This window comes from Megalobrama amblycephala, unplaced genomic scaffold (assembly GCF_018812025.1).
Source record: "Megalobrama amblycephala isolate DHTTF-2021 unplaced genomic scaffold, ASM1881202v1 scaffold230, whole genome shotgun sequence".
In the NCBI taxonomy this organism is placed as follows: domain Eukaryota; kingdom Metazoa; phylum Chordata; class Actinopteri; order Cypriniformes; family Xenocyprididae; genus Megalobrama; species Megalobrama amblycephala.
Genome location: NW_025953339.1, coordinates 722,605 through 745,734, shown reverse-complemented (window position 1 = coordinate 745,734; position 23,130 = coordinate 722,605). Strand labels below are relative to the sequence as shown.

The 23,130-nt window shown below is 36.9% G+C and overlaps 1 protein-coding gene across 3 annotated transcripts in view; it reads left to right on the top strand.

Annotated features, from left to right (window-relative positions):
• Positions 1-23,130, top strand: part of frmd4bb (FERM domain containing 4Bb) — a 77,388-nt gene that overhangs the window by 23,574 nt on the left and 30,684 nt on the right. Inside the window, exons 1-5 of one of the 3 annotated variants that reach the window (XM_048179541.1) lie at positions 15,604-16,163; positions 19,299-19,364; positions 19,483-19,577; positions 20,223-20,315; positions 20,522-20,606. In XM_048179541.1, the coding sequence (XP_048035498.1) occupies positions 16,002-16,163; positions 19,299-19,364; positions 19,483-19,577; positions 20,223-20,315; positions 20,522-20,606 (501 nt within the window). In that variant the 5' untranslated portion in view covers positions 15,604-16,001. Of the gene's footprint in view, positions 1-15,603; positions 16,164-19,298; positions 19,365-19,482; positions 19,578-20,222; positions 20,316-20,521; positions 20,607-23,130 lie in introns of those variants that run through there. The other 2 variants (XM_048179540.1, XM_048179542.1) reach the window with 2 other exon arrangements.

The window sequence follows — 23,130 nt, the reverse complement described above, 5'->3', positions numbered from 1 at the left end:
TATTATGATTTTATAGCAGTACACAACAATAATTGATGTGGTATTATGGCAGAAACTATTAATGTTTTCACAATTTGTGGAATTTATCTCGAGTCATTTTTACCCTTGGTTGACGTATTCCATGTTTCATAATGTTGAGTTTTTTTTAATTTTTTATTATTAAACAATAATTTTTTTTTTTAAAGTGCCCCTATTATGGTATTTGAAAGGTTCCTAATTTTGTTTTAAAGACTCCTTCAACAGGTTAACATGCATCCAAGTTTAAAAAACACTTTTCTCATAATAAACATTTCATATCACCACATTGTTCAATGATTCTCAAACGACTCAATGGATGAATCAGTCTCTCTAAACCCCTCCTTTCCGAGTTCCTACTCCTGCTCTGATTGGCTAGATGGCCCAGTCTGTTGAGTTTGGTCTACCCCGTACAGCACAAGTCAGAAACAAACGCCCTTTACCATAACTGATTCAGCTCTATGCTTCCTAAAGATCAGCGCTGTAATAACAGTAACAATGGCGTCAATTTTACCATATCAATTTATGCGCGAGTCCGATGATGAAACATTAGAAGAAATAGTTATTCAACCCGAGCCTCCATCACAAGAACAACTTGAGCATGAGTTTCTCAGTGATACACTACTCAATTTGACGTATATTTATGAGATGTTGCAACTAATTCCTCTACATCAGCATTAAAAAGTGTATGTCCATCAGCAAACCGATGTGTATATTTCTAATTTATTGTGGTGCACATGTGGGAACTGTATCATTTAACTGTATCAATAATCATGTTAACGTTAGCCAAGCACTAACGTGAATGACTGATTTAACATTAACGTTTGTAAAACAAATCTTGCTCCATCCTTTATCATTACTCAGAGTAGTAAGAACGACAGACAATCTGTATTAATAGACACTTGATCTCAAGCCCCTGCGATGATCTGAATGATGATGATGATTATTATTATTATTATTATTATTAGGATCCTTTTATTATTAAATTAATATTACAATTAATTTGCCCCACAATAATTTCGTAGCACATCACTGCATATCCAATGCGCTGCGATGATAATAGAAGAATTTAGATTAGCTTACTTCTCAATTAGACAACTTGTTTAATGCAAAATACTTATCTTCTCATATTTTCACTATGTATGGGCCACAAGAGAAACACTGAGAAAATAAATTAAGACAGATATATATCATTATCAGAACATGTTGAAGTAGATTCAGCTCTCATCGTCATTAATGCAGTGTCAGATGGCAGAAGTTTTTGTTAGTTTTTACTTTCCCTTTCTGTAGTGAATAATTGATTGGAGTTTGAGACAACTTCACCCACTCTTCTCTGATTAGACAGATGGCACAGGCTGTGATTGGTCTACTCTGCTGTGATTGGTCAGATGGCTCAGTCTGTTGTGATTGGTCTACTCTGCTCTGCTTGGTCAGATGGCTCAGTCTGTGTGATTGGTCTACTCTGCTCTGATTGGTCAGATGGCTCAGTCTGGCTCAGTTCACACATTGAATTAGTAGGAATATGTCTTTATGCAAAGGTTTTTGGTGAGGCATCACACTGCTGCGTAATGCTGAAACACTTTATACCTTGGCTTGGAGGCATGCACACTTCAATACTGAATTAGACTTGAAATTGAATTAAGATCCAGAGGAATTCTTCACACCACACCATCCCCGGTCTAGAGTGTTTAGGCTGGGATTACAGGTGTCCAATTCTGTGTCCTGAAATGTATCCAACACTGAATGGAGGGTCAGGGTCATGACTGAGCACTTAAAGAAGCCGGAGATGTGTTAATATCAGCTGAGATGAAGCTATAGAGAGAGAGGCAGAAGTTAAGAGAAAGAAGTGACACACACAGGTTGGATTTGTTTTATGGGGACTTTCCATAGACAGCCTTTTTATAGGCTCCTGTACAAACTGTACATTTCATCTCCTAACCCTAAACCTACCCATCACAGAAAATCTTCTGCATTTTTACATTTTCAAAAAACATCACTTAGTGTAATTAAAAAGCTGTTTTCCTTATGGGGACCAATAAAAGCCCCCACAAGAACAAGGATTTTGGATATTGTCATCTTTGTGGGGACATTTTTTCCCCATAACATAGGGTTTACCAGGACCACATACACACACAGAGAGAGAGAGAGAGAGACAGAGAGAATTCAGCACAACAGCCACTCTGTGAGGGATATTCTCTTCAGAATTGGTATTGCAGTAAACATGAGGTGCAGTAAATTTGTGTGACAAGGACTTGATTGTTTGATAGAGAGCGTCCTGCGTGGATGAGAATGTTTACAGGGATGTAGACTGACAGGAAGACATTGTTTTGGTCAGAAGGAAAGTTTTGCTTTGTTTCAAAGCAGGGACTTGATAACCCTTGAAACCTCCTGTCAAAACGTGCATCTGTGCTTTGAGTTCATGGCCTGGAAAAACCACCGGTGTAAATGTGGAAGGTGTTAGGTATATTTTTAAACCGAAGGAATCTGTTAACCAGTGAACCAGTGTTATTTTAGTATAATTTACATAGTATTATTGTTTTCTTTTTATATTTTCTGTTTTAATTTTAATTTTAATTTTAGGGTACAGTAACGATGTACTAAAAACAAAGTTTTCCCTTTGCGTTTTCACATACAGACGACAACGTTGTCAAAGCGGATCCTCGAAAACGACTAAAAATGCTGTATTAATCATGCCAGGCCAGAACTTTGTAAAGAAAGATTATGAACCTATAGAATGAAAATGTAATATGCATGTGCATGACAACACCGTTTTCACAAATTTCACAAATAGACATTGTCATGTAAATTAATGGCTAAAATGTATAATACTGTAAAGCTGTTTGGTTTAAAGAACTAAAAGAACTTTGCTGTGAGTATATCAGGGCCTTTACAGTCATTTACAGTCACATTACATCTAGTTGATGCAAAAAATGCATTCTACACTATTTGGACAGTGGAATTGACAATGTTAGATATGTATTCGCACATTTAGCCTTGATCTTTAGATTGCTGTTGACTAAAGAAGGGTATGTTCAGAGAATAAGAAGAGCACGTTCAGAGTGTGACAGAACACTACGCTCATACCCGGATAGACTGTGACACAACAATTGCTGTTAAATTATTCATCACATGGAGTCAACAGAGATAAGCTGAACAGAGACTGGGACGGAGTTTGATAAAGGCTCCCGCTTGGGTTCACTCGCAGACATGATATCCACCACAAATCTGACTCTGAACACACGCTAGGCCTGCAGAGATACATCTCTGTCACAGCAGATTCCTGGAATAGGTCTGAATAGAATTACAAACAGCATGCCACAGAATAGAGTCTTGTGGTGAGGAGATGAATTTTCCTGGTTTTTAATCTGTTTTGTCGTGGTTTTGCATATAAGAGCATAATTTAAGCCATTAAGAATGTGGAAACACATTCAGTGTGGCTTCTCATGCAAACATGGGTGTGCCGTAGTCATTTCATACTGTTTGCCAAGCGTTCCTCATATGGCCATATGAACAGGCAATATCCTAGATATTTACGTTAACGTGGCCAATACTGACCAAAGTCCTGATTTGCTGAAGCATTTTGTTTGTGAAATACTGTTTTGCAGAGACAACACACAAATTTAGCAGTATCATTTGCTCCATTCATAGTTCTTGTCATTGAAGTACACTGATGTCTCGCAACATAAACCCTGAAGAAATTCTGACTTTCAGCTGAAGGCCTTCAACCCTTGTGAAAAAGCAATGCACTTAATTCTATTGAATGTGCACTTGTAGTGTACACTAGACTCCTGAAGGTGTGCTGTGGTATCGGGCACCAAGATGTTTGCAGCAGATCCTTTAAGTCCTGTAAGTTACGAAGTGGGGCCTCCAAAGATCGGACATGTTTGTTCAGCACATCCCACAGATGCTCGATTGGATTGAGATTTGGAGGCCAAGTCAACACCTCAAACTCGTTGTTGTGCTCCTCAAACCTTTCCTGAACTGTTTTTGCTTTGTGGCAGGGTGCATTTTCCTGCTGAAAGAGGCCACAGCCACCAAGGAATACCGTTTCCATGAAAGGGTGTACATGGTCTGCAACAATGCTAGGTGGTACGTGTCAAAGTAACATCCACATGGATGGCAGGACTCAAGGTTTCCCAGCAGAACATTGCCCAAAGCAACACACTGCCTCTGCCGGCTTGCCTTCTTCCCATAGTGCATCCTGGTGCCGTGTGTTCCCCATGTAAGTGATGTACACGCACCTGGCTATCCACGTAATGTAAAAGAAAACGTGATTCATCAGACCAGGCCACCTTCTTCCATTGCTTCGTGGTTCAGTTCTGATGCTCACGTGCCCACCGTTGGCACTTTCGGCGGTGGACAGGGTTCTGCATGGGCACCTTGACTGGTCTGCGGCTATTCAGCCCCATACACAACAAACTGTGATGCACTGTGTATTCTGACACCTTTCTATCAGAACCAGCATTAACTTCTTGAGCAATATGAGCTACAGTAGCTCGTCTGTTAGATCGGACCACACGGGCCAGCCTTCGCTCCCCACGTGCATCAGTGAGCCTTGTCTGCCCATGACCCTGTCGCTGGTTCACCACTGTTCCTTCCTTGGACCACTTTTGATAGATACTGACCACTGCAGACCAGGAACACCCCACAAGAGCTGCAGTTTTGAAGATGCTCTGACCCAGTCGTCTAGCCATCACAATTTGGCCCTTGTCTAACTCGCTCAAATCCTTACGCTTGCCCATTTTTCCTGCTTCTAACACATCAACTCTGAGGACATAATGTTCACTTGCTGCCTAATATATCCCACCCATTAACAGGTGCCGTGATGAAGAAATAATTAGTGTTATTCATGTCACCTGTCAGTGGTCATAATGTTATGCCTGATCGGTGTATATTATAAGAAGTCAAGTCAAGTCACCTTTATTTATATAGCGCTTTTTACAATGTAGATTGTGTCAAAGCAGCTTTACATTAATAAATGGTACATAATTTTGGCTGCACAGCAGCTCTTAAAGAATAGTGTCAATGCAGGCAGATCAAAGCACTGTTGTCAAGTCAAATGTCAAGTGACCCCAACTAAGCAAGCCAAAGGTGACAGCGGCAAGGAACCCAAACTCCAACAGGTGACATCAGGTGGCAAACAAGTGGCAAATAGGTGTTAAAATGGAGAAAAAAACCTTGGGAGAAACCAGGCTTAGTCGGGGGGCCAGTTCTCCTCTGGCGAACAGTGCTTTGTTACGACTCAGGTTGCTATCATAAGTCCGATAGGATCACAACATTCAAAGTATTTATTTCAGTTCCATCCAGTTGAGGATCGTATTCATCATGCCGGTATGGACGGTTGTTGAGGAGGCCTTCACAGTGGATGATCTAGTTGACTCAATCTCTGCTGATACTTCAGGGCTGCGTTGTGGTCGTGTCAAGGTGCAGGTCCTTGGTCTCACCTGGATACGGCCTGGATCAGGTTGACTACGGTAAACTTCGGATAAACAGAAAGACTAATATTAGCGTAGATGCCATTCTTCTTCCGATGTAACGAGTACATCTGGTGTTATAGGAAGTGTTCCCGGTTCCGGCTGACCTAATTTATGCAGCCTAATAATCCTTTAAAATATAAATTGATAATGTGTTATGTGTATGCCAGGTTAAAGAGATGCGTTTTTAGTCTAGATTTAAACTGACAGAGTGTGTCTGCTTCCCGAACAATGCTAGGAAGATTATTCCAGAGTTTAGGTGCCAAATAGGAGAAGGATCTGCCGCCTGCGGTTGATTTTGATATTCTAGGTATTATCAGCTGGCCTGAATTCTGAGATCGCAATAGACGTGAAGGACTGTAATGCTTTAAGAGCTCGCTTAGGTACTGGGGAGCTAAACCATTTAGTGCTTTGTAAGTAATTAGCAAGATTTTAAAATCTATATGATGTTTAAGAGGAAGCCATTGCAGTGTTGACAGAACTGGGTTAATATGGTCATACTTCCTAGTTCTAGTAAGAACTCTAGCTGCTACATTTTGTACGAGCTGTAGTTTATTTATCAGGCGAGCAGAACAACCACCCAGTAAAGCGTTACTAACTGTTCTGTACTAACTGTACTAACTAACTGTTCTGCATTTTTCATTGAGATCATATATATATAAATAACAAAATAACTAAATAATTGTTAATAAAGAATGTATTGAGTTTCTTTTCAATTGGCAGATGCTTTGCCAAAGCAATGGCACAAAACATGCTGTTAGTGATCTTTTAGGTTTATTATAAAACTGTTGCAGCGGGACAGATTAAACATCATCATAAAATCAGAAATAGAAATTTCATATGGAGTGCAAAAAAGCAGGACAATTAATCAATTTAAAAGGGCTATTATTCACCTGTATGTGCACAGACCGTGTTTTAATCTTTGGCTTGCATAAATTACATATAAAAGTGTAAACTTTAGTTGATTCATAGATGGCAGCTATGCACAATTTTAGTTTGTGATCTAATGAGAAGAGGACACTTCAATGCATTTGCAAGTTCGTCAAAACACGCTGCACTGCTACTTGCTGGAAAAAGTAGTTAGCTACTGGAAAAGCTATACTATTTTAAAAGCAGCTAAGCTGCTATCAAGCATCACTACAATCACTACTTGTTGTTAGCTACTACCCAACACTGCTTTAATGTATAATTACACTGTAACAAGGACACTTTAAATAAAGTGTAACCAAAACTTTTAATTTATCAGTATTGCAAAAAAGTGAAAAGTGTACTTAAATGTGTTAAGAAGCAGTCAAGAAAAAGTACTCTCTTTAAGTACACTTAAGTGACCTTTATGTCATTAATATTATAATCTGCAAGTAAAGTTTTATAAAACTACAAGTGCACCACTACAAGTATAGATTCAGTCCAATTAAGCACACTTCTTTTTCACAAAGGAAATCAAGAATTTTAGTTCAAAGGTCCAGTCACCTTTTTGATATAGTTTGATTACTATAGAATGTACATGTGCATTAACTGAATCAGCCTGAAATATGCTGTTTTTAACGTGATTTTTGCCCAAAAAAAAAAAAAGCTAAATGCTACTGTTGTTGTCAGATTTTTATAGCTGCTGTAACATGTTATCGAAACATAATCCTGACAGGACATGTTGGTCTTTCCCCATTCAAGAAGACAGAGCTGCATTAGTTTGCCTATTACCTACATAGAAAACAGCTGCCTGAGGACATTACAAGATGGCCGCCAAGTGAACTGACTCGCTTTAAAGGGATTTAAATGCACACCTTATGACTTCCAAACTCATAACAAGGACTTCAACAAGCACTTGAAGACAACATTACTTTGTTATAGGCCATAAATATCAGAGTCTGTACTCTTTTATAGTAGTGTTTTTGATACTGGGGCCTCAGCTGCAGGTTGTTTGTTTGCTAACATCAGTGAAGTGGACAGGTGGCTATTAGATGAACAATGCACAGACTCTTGAGGCAGTCCGCAATCCTTTTCACCCTTCCTCTCATTCAGTGCCTCTAAAAGAGTGGCTTTAATCCGTCAATGTTCTAGTAATAAACAGTTTAATTGTGTCATCTGTTAAGGCAGAGTCTCAAACAATTCACAGTTTTTTTTTTTTTCTTTAGATTGTGTATTTGACAAAGACCAAACCTCACAGAACAGATTGAAAGATGTGCTTTAGGATCTTCATACATTACGGCAGTCGCCTCACAAAAGGGCCCCGTCTATGACTTGTCTTCTCAGTCTATAAATGTTCTAAGATGTTTCTCCACTGGGAAAACTGTACGTTAATTCAACTAAATTAGGTTTCTTTTGTTAGTAAGCAGAAGAGCTCTGCTCAGTGTGACAGATTAAAGGACAAAGGGTTTTTGTTATAGGCTTTACATGGATTTACTGGAGTCTGGGTGTTTTCTGCTCTACTCAGGACAGACAGTTTAAATGTGGCCTTTTAACTTTACTGAGCCCAAGGGTCTTGTCTTGTGTACCCTCCCCCATGGCACTCAATACTCGTGACATCGAATAACAAAAATCACACACACACACACACACACACATGCTGTGCAACAGTGGCTTTTGGTCACATGGACATTTTGTAGACTGTCCGAATGAGCAGTTTTCATGTTATGTTTATGTAAATGAATAGCCTATACTATAACACTGAGTAATGATTAGAACAAGTCGAAATACACAAGTACTCAAAATACATTACTGAAGCCTTAATATCATATGCATTATCAAATGTTTTAATGTTGTGATTTATATTGGTGCTGGTTGGTTTTGTTAATGGCTTTGTTGAAAAATTTCTGAATCCTTATTAAGAAAATGAAAAAAAAAAAAAAAAAATACTTCAACTGTTACTTTTGTCTTTTATTGGGTTAAAGGATAAAAATCTCATTTTCAAAATTGAATTTACATTTATTGGCATCTCACATTAGTGTGTTACTAATGTGATTGTATCAAGCTTTTAGTCAGACCTCTCTTTACTACTGAGGAGATTATTGCCTACTGATAACCTACTGAGGTTATTTTTACAATTTCAATTTTATTTACCTTTTATTTACTATTTACATTTAATTCACTGTGTGATTCATTGAATTCAGTTGTCACAGATGGCAATTATCTTTGATAATCAATGGAAATTACTTGAAGCATTACTCTGTCATTCAAAAGCTTCGGAGTAAGATATATATATATATATATATATATATATATATATATATATATATATATATATATATATATATATATATATATAATTACAGAAATTAATACTTGTATTCACCCAGGATGCATTAAATTGAAAAAAAAAAAAAAAATGAAGCAGCACAACTGATAATAATCATCTGATAATAATCAGAAATGTTTCTTGAGCAGTAAATCATCATATTAGAATGATTTCTGAAGGATCATGTGACACTGAAGACTGGAGTAATGATGCTGAAAATTCAACTTTGATCACAGGAATAAATTACATTTTAAAATATTTTAACATAGAAAACAGTTATTTTAAATTGTAATAATATTTCACAAAATTACTGTTTGTACTGTATTTTTGATCAAATAAATTCAGCCTTGATGAGTCTGAGACTTCTTTCAAAAACATTTCAAAAACCTTACCAACCCCAATCTTTTGAACATTAGTGTATATATTGCATAACATATTATTTGATATATTTAAAACTAGTATATATTGTGTTAATTGTTACCAGTATATCTTGTGAAACACCATGTGAGGCAGATGACAGACATTATTGACATGTTTAGATGTTGAGTGAACTGAATGTGAAATGCGCTGCCATCTGCTGGTAGCACATGTAATTGCAACATGAAAAGAGGCTTGACAGGATATGAGCTCTGATGGCACAGCCACTTATAAATAGCAAATTACAAATGTCATAGATAAACATCTAATATCTGTCATGGCAAATATCATCCACGCTTTCAAAACCCTCACAGGTTTATCTTCACAACCTGCGGTTTTTATTTGAATGTGTGCAATGCGTCGAGTGGTTTCAAGCTGTCATATAAAAGCAGTGAGTCATATTTTTTATGAAGCTTATGCTACCAAAAAACCAATAAAGATGGAAAGTGGAGAGATGTAAGTTATTACACCAAAATAGATTTTCTGCTTGCCCCTCAGTTACTTCAAAGAATATAACATTTTAAAACCAGAACAGTTTCCTCTCAAATGAACCTCAAACAATGAAGATTATACTTTAGTATGTAGGGGACAGTCAGTGCAGCTCTTGATGAGTAGATTATGAGGCCGCTGAAAGGCTGTTGATTGGGGTGTTAATTGATGCTGAGGCGTAATGCCGGTCACATGATTTGTGCGGGTGGGTTAAGTGAGTGTGTGTGCTCTCGTTTGGGGTCAGATTTATAAGTTTAACCAGGCTTGACAGGTTTCTCTGTTCTAAAACTGCTCTATGTCTGACAAGAAAAATCTATAATCAGGCATTTTCCCAGCTAACAAAAATATGTTTTAAGGACGTTTTGCTGAGATTCCCACTAAGTTCTAAAAACTTTATGTTGAATGTTCCCTGAATATTTAAAGTGTCCATTTTTTTGAACGTTTTAAAAATGTTTTTTTTTTTTTTTTCTTGGTTATGCAAACATAATGGGATCCTTACTTTTGAATTTTCTTTAAAGGATTAGTCCACTTTTAAATAAAATTTTCCTGATAATTTACTCACCCCCAAGTCATCCAAGATGTTCATGTCTTTCTTTCTTCAGTCAAAAAGAAATTAAGGTTTTTGATGAAAACATTCCAGGATTATTCTGTCATGATCACCAGTGAGAGTGCCCTATCAGCCACTAGAGGGCACTCCATCTTGGACTCTTGTTTTCACCCCTTGGACTACAATTCCCATACTCACCCCTGGACTCATTATTCCACTCATTGCACTCAGCTGTTTTGTGTTTCATCATTAGTGTCTGTCTACTTATACTCAGTTGTGTCTGTCCTTGGTTGTGGTTTGTTGTATTTTGTTACGTGCACTTTGTTTCTCTGGCTTTTTTGTATTGGACTGTTTTTGTGGAGCTTTACCTTTGCCTGTGTTCTGGATTACATGCTTGGAGTTTCCCATAATAAACATCGCTGCACTTGGATCTTACCATCTTGTTCTTGTGTGCACCGTGACATATTCTCCTTATAGTGGACTTCAGTGGTTTCCAGACGGTTGAAGGTCAAAATAACAGTTTCAGTGCAGCTTCGAAGGGCTTTAAACAATACCAGACGAGGAATAAGAGTCTTATCTAGCGAAACGATCGGTCATTTTCTAAAAAAAATACAACTGTATATGCTTTATAAACACACATTAACGGCTTGCACGTGCTTCCGCTTTCCGTATTCCTCAAAACGCTTACGCCGTATGTCCTATGCCTTCCCTATTCTACTTATGGTAAAAAACGAAACTGGCGCCGCGTCCGTTCCGTAAGTAGAATAGGGAAAGCATAGGACATATTATTCTCCACTATAAGGAGAATAATCCTGGAATGTTTTCATCAAAAACCTTTATTTAAAAGTGGACTAATCCTTTAAAGCTGCAGTCCATAAGTTTAGCCTCTTTGCTGCCATCTCTGTTTGAAACCTGTAATTGCAGTTATTTGTGGAATTATCATCTTTACGTGGGTTGTGCAGTGGCACGACTCCTCAGCACGGATAAATCTAGTGTTTGCTGTCAGTCACCACATCGGTGTGGATACTGTACTTCGGAATCACAGATTCTACGTCTTGGAAGTATGACCAAAATAAGAATTTTCACCGGAAAATGTCATCTGAACAAGTAACAAATCTGCCACTTTTGTTATGACCAACTGAAAAAAAAGCATTACAATAAATCGTGCTACCAATGGTGATTAAATCTAACGATTGCTTAGCTCGGATCACATCAAACCATGAAAATAATTTTTATTGTTATACTTTGTTCTCAAATTGTTAACATCAGCATTGCGTGATTTCAATTTCTGTAGCCACTCCGCAGTCCGAAGTCTTTTGCTTTTGACTATGGGTGAATCTCCAGTTGTCACTGATGATTGTTATTTGGACATTTCTGGATTACAATCCTCCATCAAAATTATGAGTTTAATTATTACAGCTGCTGTGAGAAAAGGCTATAAATGATCCACCATCTGCAGCATCCTCCACATGCCATATAGCCTACTAGCTGGGACTCCTTCTTTATGTAAACAGACGTGACATAATGTTGCAAAGATGAACGGCGGCGTGCTTGATTTTTTCTGCGGGAACTCACCAGTACCGTTTAGAAAACATTACAAGCTTACTGTTGTGAATCGGGCTAAGGTAAAGGAGATAGTTTTGAACACTGGCTGGTTATGTACTTGCTCAAAAATTGATTTTGGATTGTTTTTAACCAAAAAAACGTTACGGACAGCTTTAACATTTAAAAATGTTAGGCGAACATCTAACTAAAGTTTTCAGAAAAAAACTTCCATGAACGGTGCATAAATAACGTTTTTGTGCTAATGTTTTGAGAACAATATTAAAGACAGATAACTTACAAACATTCTATTAATGTTACTGAAATAATGTTTGTTTATAACTTTGAGAGAACCTTGCCAGAACGTTCTGAGAATGTTCCCTGTTAGCTGGACTCTCTCATAAACACTCAAAACATCTGAATATTTATTTTATAATTATGACAAAGTTGCTTAAATGATTACTTTTGAGATGATCAGAAATGAGGAGTATTGCTATATTAAACCAATGCTGTAACAGCAACCCTCCGTTTACTGTGATCTACTTAAGAGAAAAACTGAAAGAAGAAAAAAAGTGATTTTTCAAATTCCAGTTTTATTTTTTATTTACTGTGTAATGCATTTAATTCAGATTTGACAATCAATGAAAATTCATGAAGTAGACACACCTTTTTGTTTTTTTTTTTGTTTTGTTTTTTTAGATGATTGTCATGAACAAATATGACAGTGTATTTTATTATTTTTTTAATATTTATAATAATTCTGATGATTTTCTTCTGAAATGCCAGCTGTTTTTAAATCGGCATAGATGCGTCGTTCACTCTCTATTATATCCCACAATCCTGTGTGTACGGATTGGCGATTTCTTCTTTTGTTTATCAACTTATGATTCAGTTTATATTAAGAAATAAGCATAGTAGTCATTGATCTCTTGTCTAAAGGTTATCAGATGTGACATTTGGTGCTTTCATACAAAAACGTTCCAATTACTGAAAGCATATTGCTCACAGATTTCTAACTCCCACCTTTATTTGTTTCTGAATAGGTATTTTTATGAGAAATCAGCAGTGTCATTATGTTTTAAGACATTAACATAATGCTGTAGTGTTTCCAGATGAAAGTCTGAGACTTTAGCTCATGGCAGCTGCTTCTTCTGGTTTTCCGCTGGTTCCTTCCTAATAACAGCATAGCACTGTGGGCCGCTCAACAGAATGGGCTATAATTTTAACATGCTGCACTTTTCCACACACTCCCCTCAGAATGATAAATCCCTCTGTTAAAAAAAAATGCTAATAAAATGCAATCAAATGGGTGTAGTTGATCTGATACTCAGAAATGTAACAGTTATTCTTTATTTTCCATGGCCTGATGAAGTAATGATGAGTCATGAGGCTGGGCTAACCTCTTCTGTGCATTTTCTCACATGGACATTGTGTCGTAACAAGTCAGTCTAGGAGAGGCATTTGCTAAAACAAAGCAAACTGATTTGAACATGTCCTCCCTCGCTGGAATGCTGCATCAAAGAATTATTTCTAAACATCAGTACGCAGATGTGTTGCATTAGGAATATATTCCTCAAATACATTGAAAGTTTGCTTAGTAGCTAAAGAGATTTATTGAGGTTCTTAGTTCCCAATGTGTCACTTCACTTTGATGTTGTGTCGATGTAGTGACACTAGGGGTCACACTTGGCAGCCACAAACACCTCTGATACTTCAGAAAAGGCCAGTGAGAATTGGCGAGTGGAATTTGCATGCCATTTCTCCGGACAAAAATAACTTTAACAGGGCTTCGAATCGCATTCAGTCTCTTGTACGTTATGTGTGCACAAGTGAGAGCACGAGCAATAAGTTGCTGGCTGCAGTTCACTTAACGGCCACCGGTGTCGCTAATAACAAGGGTTCTGAATTCTACATATAGCCCCTTTCAGCATTATATGCATCATTATTTTTTTTTTTTTTTAAACAAATATCATGGATTAATCTTTCATACATATCATACATTTTTGCCACACCACAATCTGATATGACAAATGACTTTGACACAGGATTTGTTGGGGTCCTCTCTATGACATCATTTCCTGTTTTATGTTTTTTTTTTATGCATGTTTTTGTATGTTGGTTGGATTACATAACTTTGTTAGTCTCGCCATGACTTTTCGCAAACAAACTGTTTAACATTAATAAGCAGTGAAGCAATTTTCTTTAGCATTTAAAAAGTTTGAAATTAAATTAGAATTTAAATTTCTAAATTTGGGTAATTAGGTTAAAGGGTTAGTTCACCTAAAAATTAAATTTCTGTCATTAATTACTCACCCTCATGTCGTTCCACATCCGTAAGACCTTTGTTCATCTTTCGGAACACAAATTAAGATATTTTTTATGAAATCTGCAAGTTTTTTTTTATTACCCATTGAAAGCAACAAAATTATCACATTCAAGGTCCAGAAAAGTAGTAAAAACATTAAAATAGCGACTTTATTGAACAATTTCTTCTCTACTCTGCCATCTTGCGCTGTAAAATATATAGCTTCCGCCAGACCGCCTTCTGTATTCAACTTTGCAAAGAAAGTGTAATGCCTCTTGTAGTTCAAAACGCGTATGCTACGTCATACGCCTTCCCTATTCAACTTACGAAAAAAGCTTAACTGACGTGACGTCAGTTACACTTTCTTCCTAAGTTGAATATGGAAGGCAGTCTGGCGGAAGCTAGATATTTTATTTACTTTATAACTTGTTAAATATGAATATTTTTCTTACACAAATGCAACGCTTCGCTTCAGAAGGCCTTTATTAACCCCCCGGAGCCATGTGGAGTACGTTTATGATTGATAGATGCACTTTCTTGAGCATCATACTCGTTGGTCCCGTTCACTGCCATTATAAAGCTTGAATAAGTCAGGATATTTATTAATATAACTAACTGTGTTCATGTAAAAGAAGAAAGTCATATACACCTAGGAGGGTTTGAGGGTGAGTAAAGCTTGGGGTAACTTTCATTTTAAAGTGAACTAATCCTTTAACAACAGAGCCCAAACTATTAGCCTAAATTCAGTTGCTATTTATTTTTAGATCAACAATCAAATAACATATTGAATGCAAACTGTACATAGTTTGTAACAAGCTGTGGACCCTGAATGACTTGTCTGAGGTAAATATAGTGCTATGTGACATATTGTTTACAAGCTGTTTTATTGATGTCCTTCTGCCATTGAAACACTGATTGAGCGATTACACAAGATATGATACTTTTCAGTAAGTTGTGCTGTATCTTTCAACATATGTATATTCAGATGTTCATTCATGTTTATTAAAGAGGAAGGAATGATCACGTTCACTCGCGCTCCGCGCTGCTGCTTGAACTGAGGCGCCTTTACAGTGATCTGTCACTCCACTTTAAAGAGCATCAAAACGGCATTTTTTGTTTGAATTTCATGATAAAATGGACAGAATTTGAAAGATGACACTTTGTTTCTTATTGAAAGTAGCAAAGCTTATTGGTGGTTAATGGTGGTTAGGCTATAACTCTGTATTCGTTGTGCACACATAAGACATACCGAAAATTTGCGGGATGAATACCTTTACCATTACACCTCTAATTAATCAAATGTCAAAGAAAGAATTTAGTTTTGTGACATAAGGTAAAGTGAGGTCAACCCAATAAACATTTCACCCTTGAGCCCCACAGACATTTTTGCGGAGCTATAGGATTATTATGTATATTTTAAGTTACGTTGCCATGTAAATCCTCTCACTTTGTGTCAAGCAGTAAAGTAGGAGGGATGGTAGCAGCTTTTGGGACACGTGGACAAGCCGCAGAAATCGATGTGGCAGAGCCTGGTTTACTTTTAGAAGCAAAATGGCAGGATTGTGTTTGTGTGTGTGTGTGTGCTCGAACAAATCTGCCCTTTTAAGTCTCCAAGTGTGCTTGAAAAGGACCAGTGGAATTGTGAGCTAAAATCGTGGCTGGCAGGGCAGCCCAGGACTGCGTCCCCACAAACCTCAGCTCTTTCCTTCACTGCCTGGCCGTCCTCCCAGAGTCTTCGTCTCTAACCTCAGTGCACAGACAGCAAAAAGAAATTCCCCTTCCATCCTCTCCAGGGGCACAGCGGAGTCTCCACGCACATGGGGAATGTAGTCGAAACGCATGTCACCTAGTTGTCGATCTTGCATGAGGGAGCAAAGATTAGGAGGTGGTGAAAGAACGGTCTGTCTACAGTTTGACCCAGACTAGGTCCGGTTGCGTAACACGGGGGCGACCCGGGTACCAGTCGGTGGCGGGGCGGTCATGGCTTGGGGCTTAGTGTGTGGGATGGAAGCTCTGCTGCTGCGGAGTGGCAGTTTCATATGGCAGATCATCGTGTGGATGATCCGGAGGTGTTACCTGCAAAGGATGAGGTCATGTCAGCAGTGCCTACAAACCTGCTTCTACCCGGGCCACGTCTATCAGGTACTGGTGGTCTTTTGTATCGGCATGGGGTCAGAGGTTGCTTTGGCATTTCAGTCAGTATTGTGTTTGAAAGTTCCGTGTGTCATTTGTGATGGTCTGTTTTCGGTTCTTCGACTCTTTTACAATGAAGAATATTGTTTGGTCTTCATTTCATTTCTTATTCCTCAAAGTCTGCCATCTGAAGTCAGAGATTTCAATATGAATGCATAATAAGCTCAATTTGAACATTTCCCGTCAAGGCTGAATAATCTGATCTATCCATATTTACAGCTCTATGCTCTTACTTAGACAAAAATCTTGTCTTGTTTTGGCTATTTTTATTTCTCTTTTTACTTTAGAAGAAACAACTACGACAATGTTGATACTTTAATACATAGCTAAGATCTTCTTTAAGTTTGACAATACTTCTTTCTCTGGCATGATGAGTCATATTCACTCTGAAAATCTGAGATCAGAAGCTTTTGAATTTAAACAAAGAAAAGTTGTGTTAACTAAAGAGAAATATGTAAGATTGATATTGTTACTATTATTAGTAGTAGGCCTACTATTTCTAGGTCACTTAAGAAAATTGGAGACATTGATCATATACTAATAGTATAATTTGTAATGAAACAAATGAATTAGAAAAATACCAAATAGCTTTTTTTTTGCTCAGTAGGATCTTTGGATCCGATCCTGTGACTGCATTGTTAATAAAAAAAAAAAAAAAAAAAAAAAACAGCTCATGCAACAGAAAACTTTTTAAACATTTTAAACTTTGCCAGAATATCGGTCTTATAATGCATTAACTCTGAGAAATACAGCATGTAGATTCAGCTCTCCACAGTGCAGATGAAAGATCTGTGCTATAGTAAGAAAGCATATTTCCATAGCAATAATCTGCTGTGAAAACGAGTATACTGATAAAACTTAAAGTATAATTATTATCCACATTTATCCTGACCAAAGATTATATAATATTTTGAATCGTTTGGACTACACTTTTACAAGAACACCTCAACAGCTACATGAAATTATACATCAACTCCACCACAGTATATTGTAAACAGACATTTTTGGTATTGGTCGGTTTATAGCACAGTCTATGTGCCGAGCTGAAAAACAAAGTAATTTTGTGTCGTTTTTGTGGTTACATAAGATTCTACTGGTTTGTTAACAGATGTTTTATCTATTTTAAAACTTCACTTCTTTGTCCAACATCCTGTTGTTATTTTCAGTGACAGAAAAATAACTAGTTTCTGTTTTGTTCTGCACACCAAATGTGTGTTTTCCACAATAATCTGTGTGTGCATGGCTTCTGGTGGTGCTGAGCTACAGTCCTTTTGAAAAGACCCATTTCTGCTGGTTTAAATGCATCTCATTAAAAAAAATCTTCACAGTTTTAATGAATTTGTCACCAAATTTCCCCTGCATTAGCAGCAATACCAAAAAATATATGACCCGCATGGGTCACAGTGATTTTGCCAAGTAAGATATGTTCCTGGATCAACATCTTTGTTGATCCTGGAACAACATTCCAATCAACCAATCAGATTTGAGGGACAAGTTTACCATTTATGTCAAGTTTAGGCTTGCAACCAGGGTTAGGTGCTTCTACATCAGTGTCATTCACCTATCTTTCCCCTCTGATTTTAGGGATAAGTTATGGGTAGGATTAGGTTTAGGGGTAGGAATAGGGTTAAGACTAAATTTTAAGACTGGAATGTTTTCCAGGATCAACAAAATATGTTGATCCAGGAACATGTCTTGGCAAAATCACGGTGACCCAATGCATATTGACATTGTGCATGCGGCTATATTTGCACTGACCTTCATCCCTGTAATACTCAGCCCTAAAAAATTTTGAACGTAACAGTGTTTTGAAAGCGAAATTTGTTTTGTTTTGGTTGGTTGGTTTTTTATTTATTTGTTTGGTTGTTTTTTTTTTCTTTGTTTGATTGGTTTTCTGGTTTGTTTGCTTGCTTGCTATGTTGGGTGGCTGGATGTTTGTTTGATTGTTTCTTTGGTTGTTTATTTATTTGTTTTTTGCCAGTTTATTTGTTTGTTTGGTTGGTTGATTGGCTGTTTGTTTTGGTTTGGTTGGTTGGTTGTCTGGTTGGTTGTTAAGTAGACTGATTGGCTGGTTTGTTTTTTGGTTGATGGGTTGGTTGGTTGGTTGGTTGGTGGTTTGTTTGCTTGGTTGTTTATTTAGTTGCTGGTTGTTTATTTGGTTGATTGGCTGTTTTTTGTTTTGTTTGGTTGTTTGTTTAGTAGATTGGTTGGCTGGTTTGATTTTTGGTTGTTTGTTTAGTTGGTCGTTAATTTATTCGTTTTTGCTGGTTGGTTGGTTGGTTGGTTGGTTGTTTCTTTGTTTGTTTGGTTGCTTGTTTAATAGCTTTATTGGCTCGTCTGATGGTGTGTTGGTTGGTTGGTTTGTTTCTTTGTTTCTTTGTTTGTTTTTGGTTGTTTTTTGTTTAGTTGGCCGTTAATTTATTTGTTTTTGCTGGTTGTTTGTTTGTGTGGTTGATTGGTTGTTTAGTAGTTTGATTGGCTGGTCTGTTGATTTATTGGTTGGTTGGTTATTTTGTTTGTTTGGTTGTTTATTTATTTGTTTTTTGGTTGGTTGGTTGGTTGTTTTTGTTTGTTTGTTTGTTTGTTTGTTTGTTTGTTTGTTTTGGTTGGTTGTTTTGTTTGTTTGATAGGTTGGTTGGCTACATTCTAAACTTACTAATAATCATTGGTGTAGGTGTAGTTTAATCATTTGAATTTGAAAATAAAAATAACAATGTCTACCACTGATGCTGATATGAAATAGATTTTCAGGCACCTGAGAATTAACCAGCCATTTGCAGAAATGTCTCATCTCTATCTCAATATTCTGCCATAACAGATTCTTTCTGGATTGTTTTGGCTGTTGCTGCTGAGAGATGCGTTGTGATTTATATCTCTGGATTTGATGACAGTTATTATGTGAAAATATTTGTCTGTTTACTTTCCCTAACACTTGAGTGTGTGCCATCTGAAAGAGGACATTGTACAACTTGAATTTTGAATCTAATATGTTAAGTTAGTGTTCAGTGTGTCACTGAACACAGTGAGGAGAGAAGGTGGTGATAGTGCAGTGTCAATCATCTGATGTCATAACTGTGTCCACAGATGACCGAGGGACGACTCTGCCAGGTGCAGCTCCTGGACGACAGGAAGCTGGAGCTGTTGGTTCAGGTATAATGTCTCACAGTTGATCCTAGCTCTAGTCTATTACACCTCCCACTCAAGGGTAATGGACCTCAATAAACCTCCCTGTCTCACATTATATTGATCAGTGGATTTTCTCTTGCAGCCGAAGCTGTTATCTCGTGAACTCTTGGATTTGGTCTCATCGCATTTTAACCTTAAGGAGAAGGAATACTTTGGGTTCACCTATGTGGATGACACGTAAGTACCTCTTTTTAATGATGCTGTCTATAGAGATTCCTTGTTCCCATGAACATTTGAAAAAATCTAAGCTTTTGAAAACATAAAGGGTGAAAGGACATGTCAAACCCCAAAATGAAAATTCTGCTCTGCTTTATATCGGGTTAATTTTACAGTGTCCTTGGTGAAATGGACTTTCAATAGGGGGGACAGAAATCTCACAGATTTCATTAAAAATATCTTAATTTGTGTTGTGAAGATGAACAAAAGTCAAATGGAATTGGAACAACATGAGGAGGAGTAAATTATGAGAAATTTTTAAAATTTTACGTGAACTATCCTTTTAAGGTAATACCATCAGAATGTCTGAGAAAGTGTGGATGGTTTATTTGAATGAAACAGTTCTAAACGTTGATTCACTGATTCACTGGAGCTATTACTCTGAAGTGTTCCTCAAAGTCCCTGCACAATACTTAAAAGTACATTAAACTGTACAAATGTTTAAAAATACTTGTTTTGCAAAATCTGATGGTTCTGCTCAGTTCAGTCCTGTTGAAGCTGTCTCTGTGCAGATGATTTTCATATATTAGTGTTAAATTGCAGAGCGTTTACTGGGTTGAATAAGAATGTCAGATCGCACATTTCAGATTAACTTTCCTCTTCCAGTGGTCAGTGCAAATGGTTGCAGCTGGACCGCAGAGTGCTGGAACACGACTTCTCCAAGAAATCAGGGCCTATTGCTCTTCAGTTCCTGGTGAGGTATGTGATCTCTACCTCATGATGTCTTAAGTCACATGACCACATCGACCACAAAATGCAGCACATTCCTGGACTGAATCACTGTGGTGCTACTCCAAAGAAGCACCTTGGTTTAGATTTGAAGTGAGGTTTTTGTCTATTGGTTACGACTTCGCCCTGTTCATTACTATGAAATTGCGTTTAACTAAAGGATTTGTCATTTGCAGGTTTTACATTGAGAGCATTTCACTTCTAAAGGAGCACACAACTGTGGAGTTATTCTTTTTGAATGCTAAATCTGCCATCTATAACGTGAGTACATTTGTGCATGTTTTCACAGTGATTCACTGTCTCATTTCTCACCTCCATAAACAATTAAAAAGCCACAGACCTCAGAGTGTTAATATATGAGTTACTGCATCCCAGGGCCATAGAAAAAGTATGTGTAACTGATTCGCTTGTGAATCAATAAAACAGAGCAATTCCTATAAGATTCTTCACGATTTTGTGTCATTGCAGCATGGGCAACATGTTTTCACTCTTTGCCATGGCCTGGTTTTCCCCCAACACTTTATGAGCTTGCGGCAGAATTATTTGTAATACAGAAGAAGCATTTGATTTGTACGGTAAGCTTGTTTCCACCACAAAATAAAAAATAAAAAAGGTAATTGGGAATAAAGTCAAAATTACGAGAAATAAAGTAAGAATTGTGAGATATAAAATCGCAATTGCAAGAAAAACGTGTCAGAATTATGAGTTTCTCTCTCTCTCTCTCTCTCTCTCTCTCTCTCTATATATATATATATATATATATATATATATATATATACATAGTCAATTCTGACTTTATTTCTTGAAATTCTGAGTTTATAACTTGCAGTTAGGAGAAATAAAGTCAGAATTATGAGATATAAACTCACAATTACAAGAAAAAAGTCATAATTTTGTGTGTTTATATCTCAACATATCTAAATATATAAAAAATAAAGTCAATTCTTATTGAGAAATGAAGTCAGAAGTTTATCTCTCTCTCTCTCTCTCTCTCTCTCTATATATATATATATATATATATATTCAATTCTGACTTTATTTCTTGCAATTCAGAGTTTATATCTCACAATTATATATATATATATATATATATATATATATATATAATGTATGTATATTTACTATATAAGTCAATTTTGACTTTATTTCACAGAATTGTGATATAAACTGTGAGTTTATATTTAAAGCAAGTTTTATGTTTAAATTGTGAGTTTATATCTCAATATACTATATAGCAGTGGTCTCAAACTGCCGGCCCGCGGGCCATTTACGGCCCGCCCACCCCCTCTACCCGGCCCGCAACTGATCTCAAAAATAAAACATAATCCGGCCCGCTAAATTATTATTATTATTATTATTATTATTATTATTATTATTCTCTAGTTGCTACCTGTCTGATATGCAAAGAAAAAGTCGCCGTTCTAAGGGGCATTCACATATCGCATCACATAAGCGGCCGCGCCGCATTCTCCTTTCCAATGCGCTTTGCGCTCCAGTGGCGTCTGTCGTTGCTATGCAACCATGAGCCGCGCTCTCAATCGCTTCTTTTATGAGCGCGCTTGCCTAAATTACAGTAAAAGCACTCGACTTTAAGTCATGAGCGCCGATTTAAACCACCGAAACGCGTCCGATGCAGCCATTAAACGTTACCGATGCTCAAACGGCATCTTGGACAAATGTGGCCCAGCTGTGTGAGCACAAGCGCTGCAGGTGTCTGTCAAGAAACAGAGGAGTGTACAAATGTATTCAGGGATTGTATTTGTTCAGTGCAAGATTTTAATGTTATTTAAGCTAACATAAAGTAAGGGAAAATACTTCCACTAGATGTTAAAAACTAATAATGTATGAAACAATGAGAGATTTTTATTTTTTTTTGCAAAATAAAGTTGATATATAGCTCCAGTTTTTTTGTTTATTTCTGACCCTTCCACGCCACAAGTGTTGCTGGTTTTGTTCCTAAATTACTGATTTTTTATTCCATATATCTTGTTGGATGTGAGAAGTCGCACCAGACTATTTCTTATATTAGTAATATATTAGTAATTCTATTAGTAATAGTATTATATAATTATATTGCACTCTGTAACAATGAGAGAGACACTGCTGTTTACATTTAGTATGGTAAATAAGATATTTATAGTATATAAAAAATATTTTAGTAGGCCTAATGAAATTTGAAGTAAATGAGAAATAATGCAAAGGAAAGTAAAATTTTCTGAAATGTTGCGCTTTCTTGCGCTTGAAGGATAATTTGGCCCTCCTATGAGGTGTCAATCACAGAAACGGCCCCCCGACAATTTGAGTTTGAGACCCCTGCTGTATAGAAAAAAAGTAAATTCTGACTTTATTTCTCGCAATTCTGAGTTTATAACTTGCAGTTAGGAGAAATAAAGTCAGAATTGCGAGATATAAACTCGCAATTGTGAGGAAAAATTCAGAATTGTGAGATATAAATTTGCAATCGCAAAATCTGTGACAGAAACAAGCTTCCGTAGATTTGTGTTTGCTCTGAAATCGTTTATTTTTAACTTGCTGCTGTGGAGTGTTGTTGTGATTGCTATCAGTGGCAGAAAATGACAGCAGTTGTATGTTCTTTCCCTCACACACCTCTCTCAGTCTATTTTGCTTTTCGCAGCTCTCTGTCCATTCCAGTGAAATCGCAAACATAATGTAAACGTGTCTCCAACATACAGTGCTAATTTTTCTTTATTATAAGTAAATGGTTCTATTAAGGCATTTGGTTCAGTGACTATTTCATATACATGATGGACAATTTATTTATGTA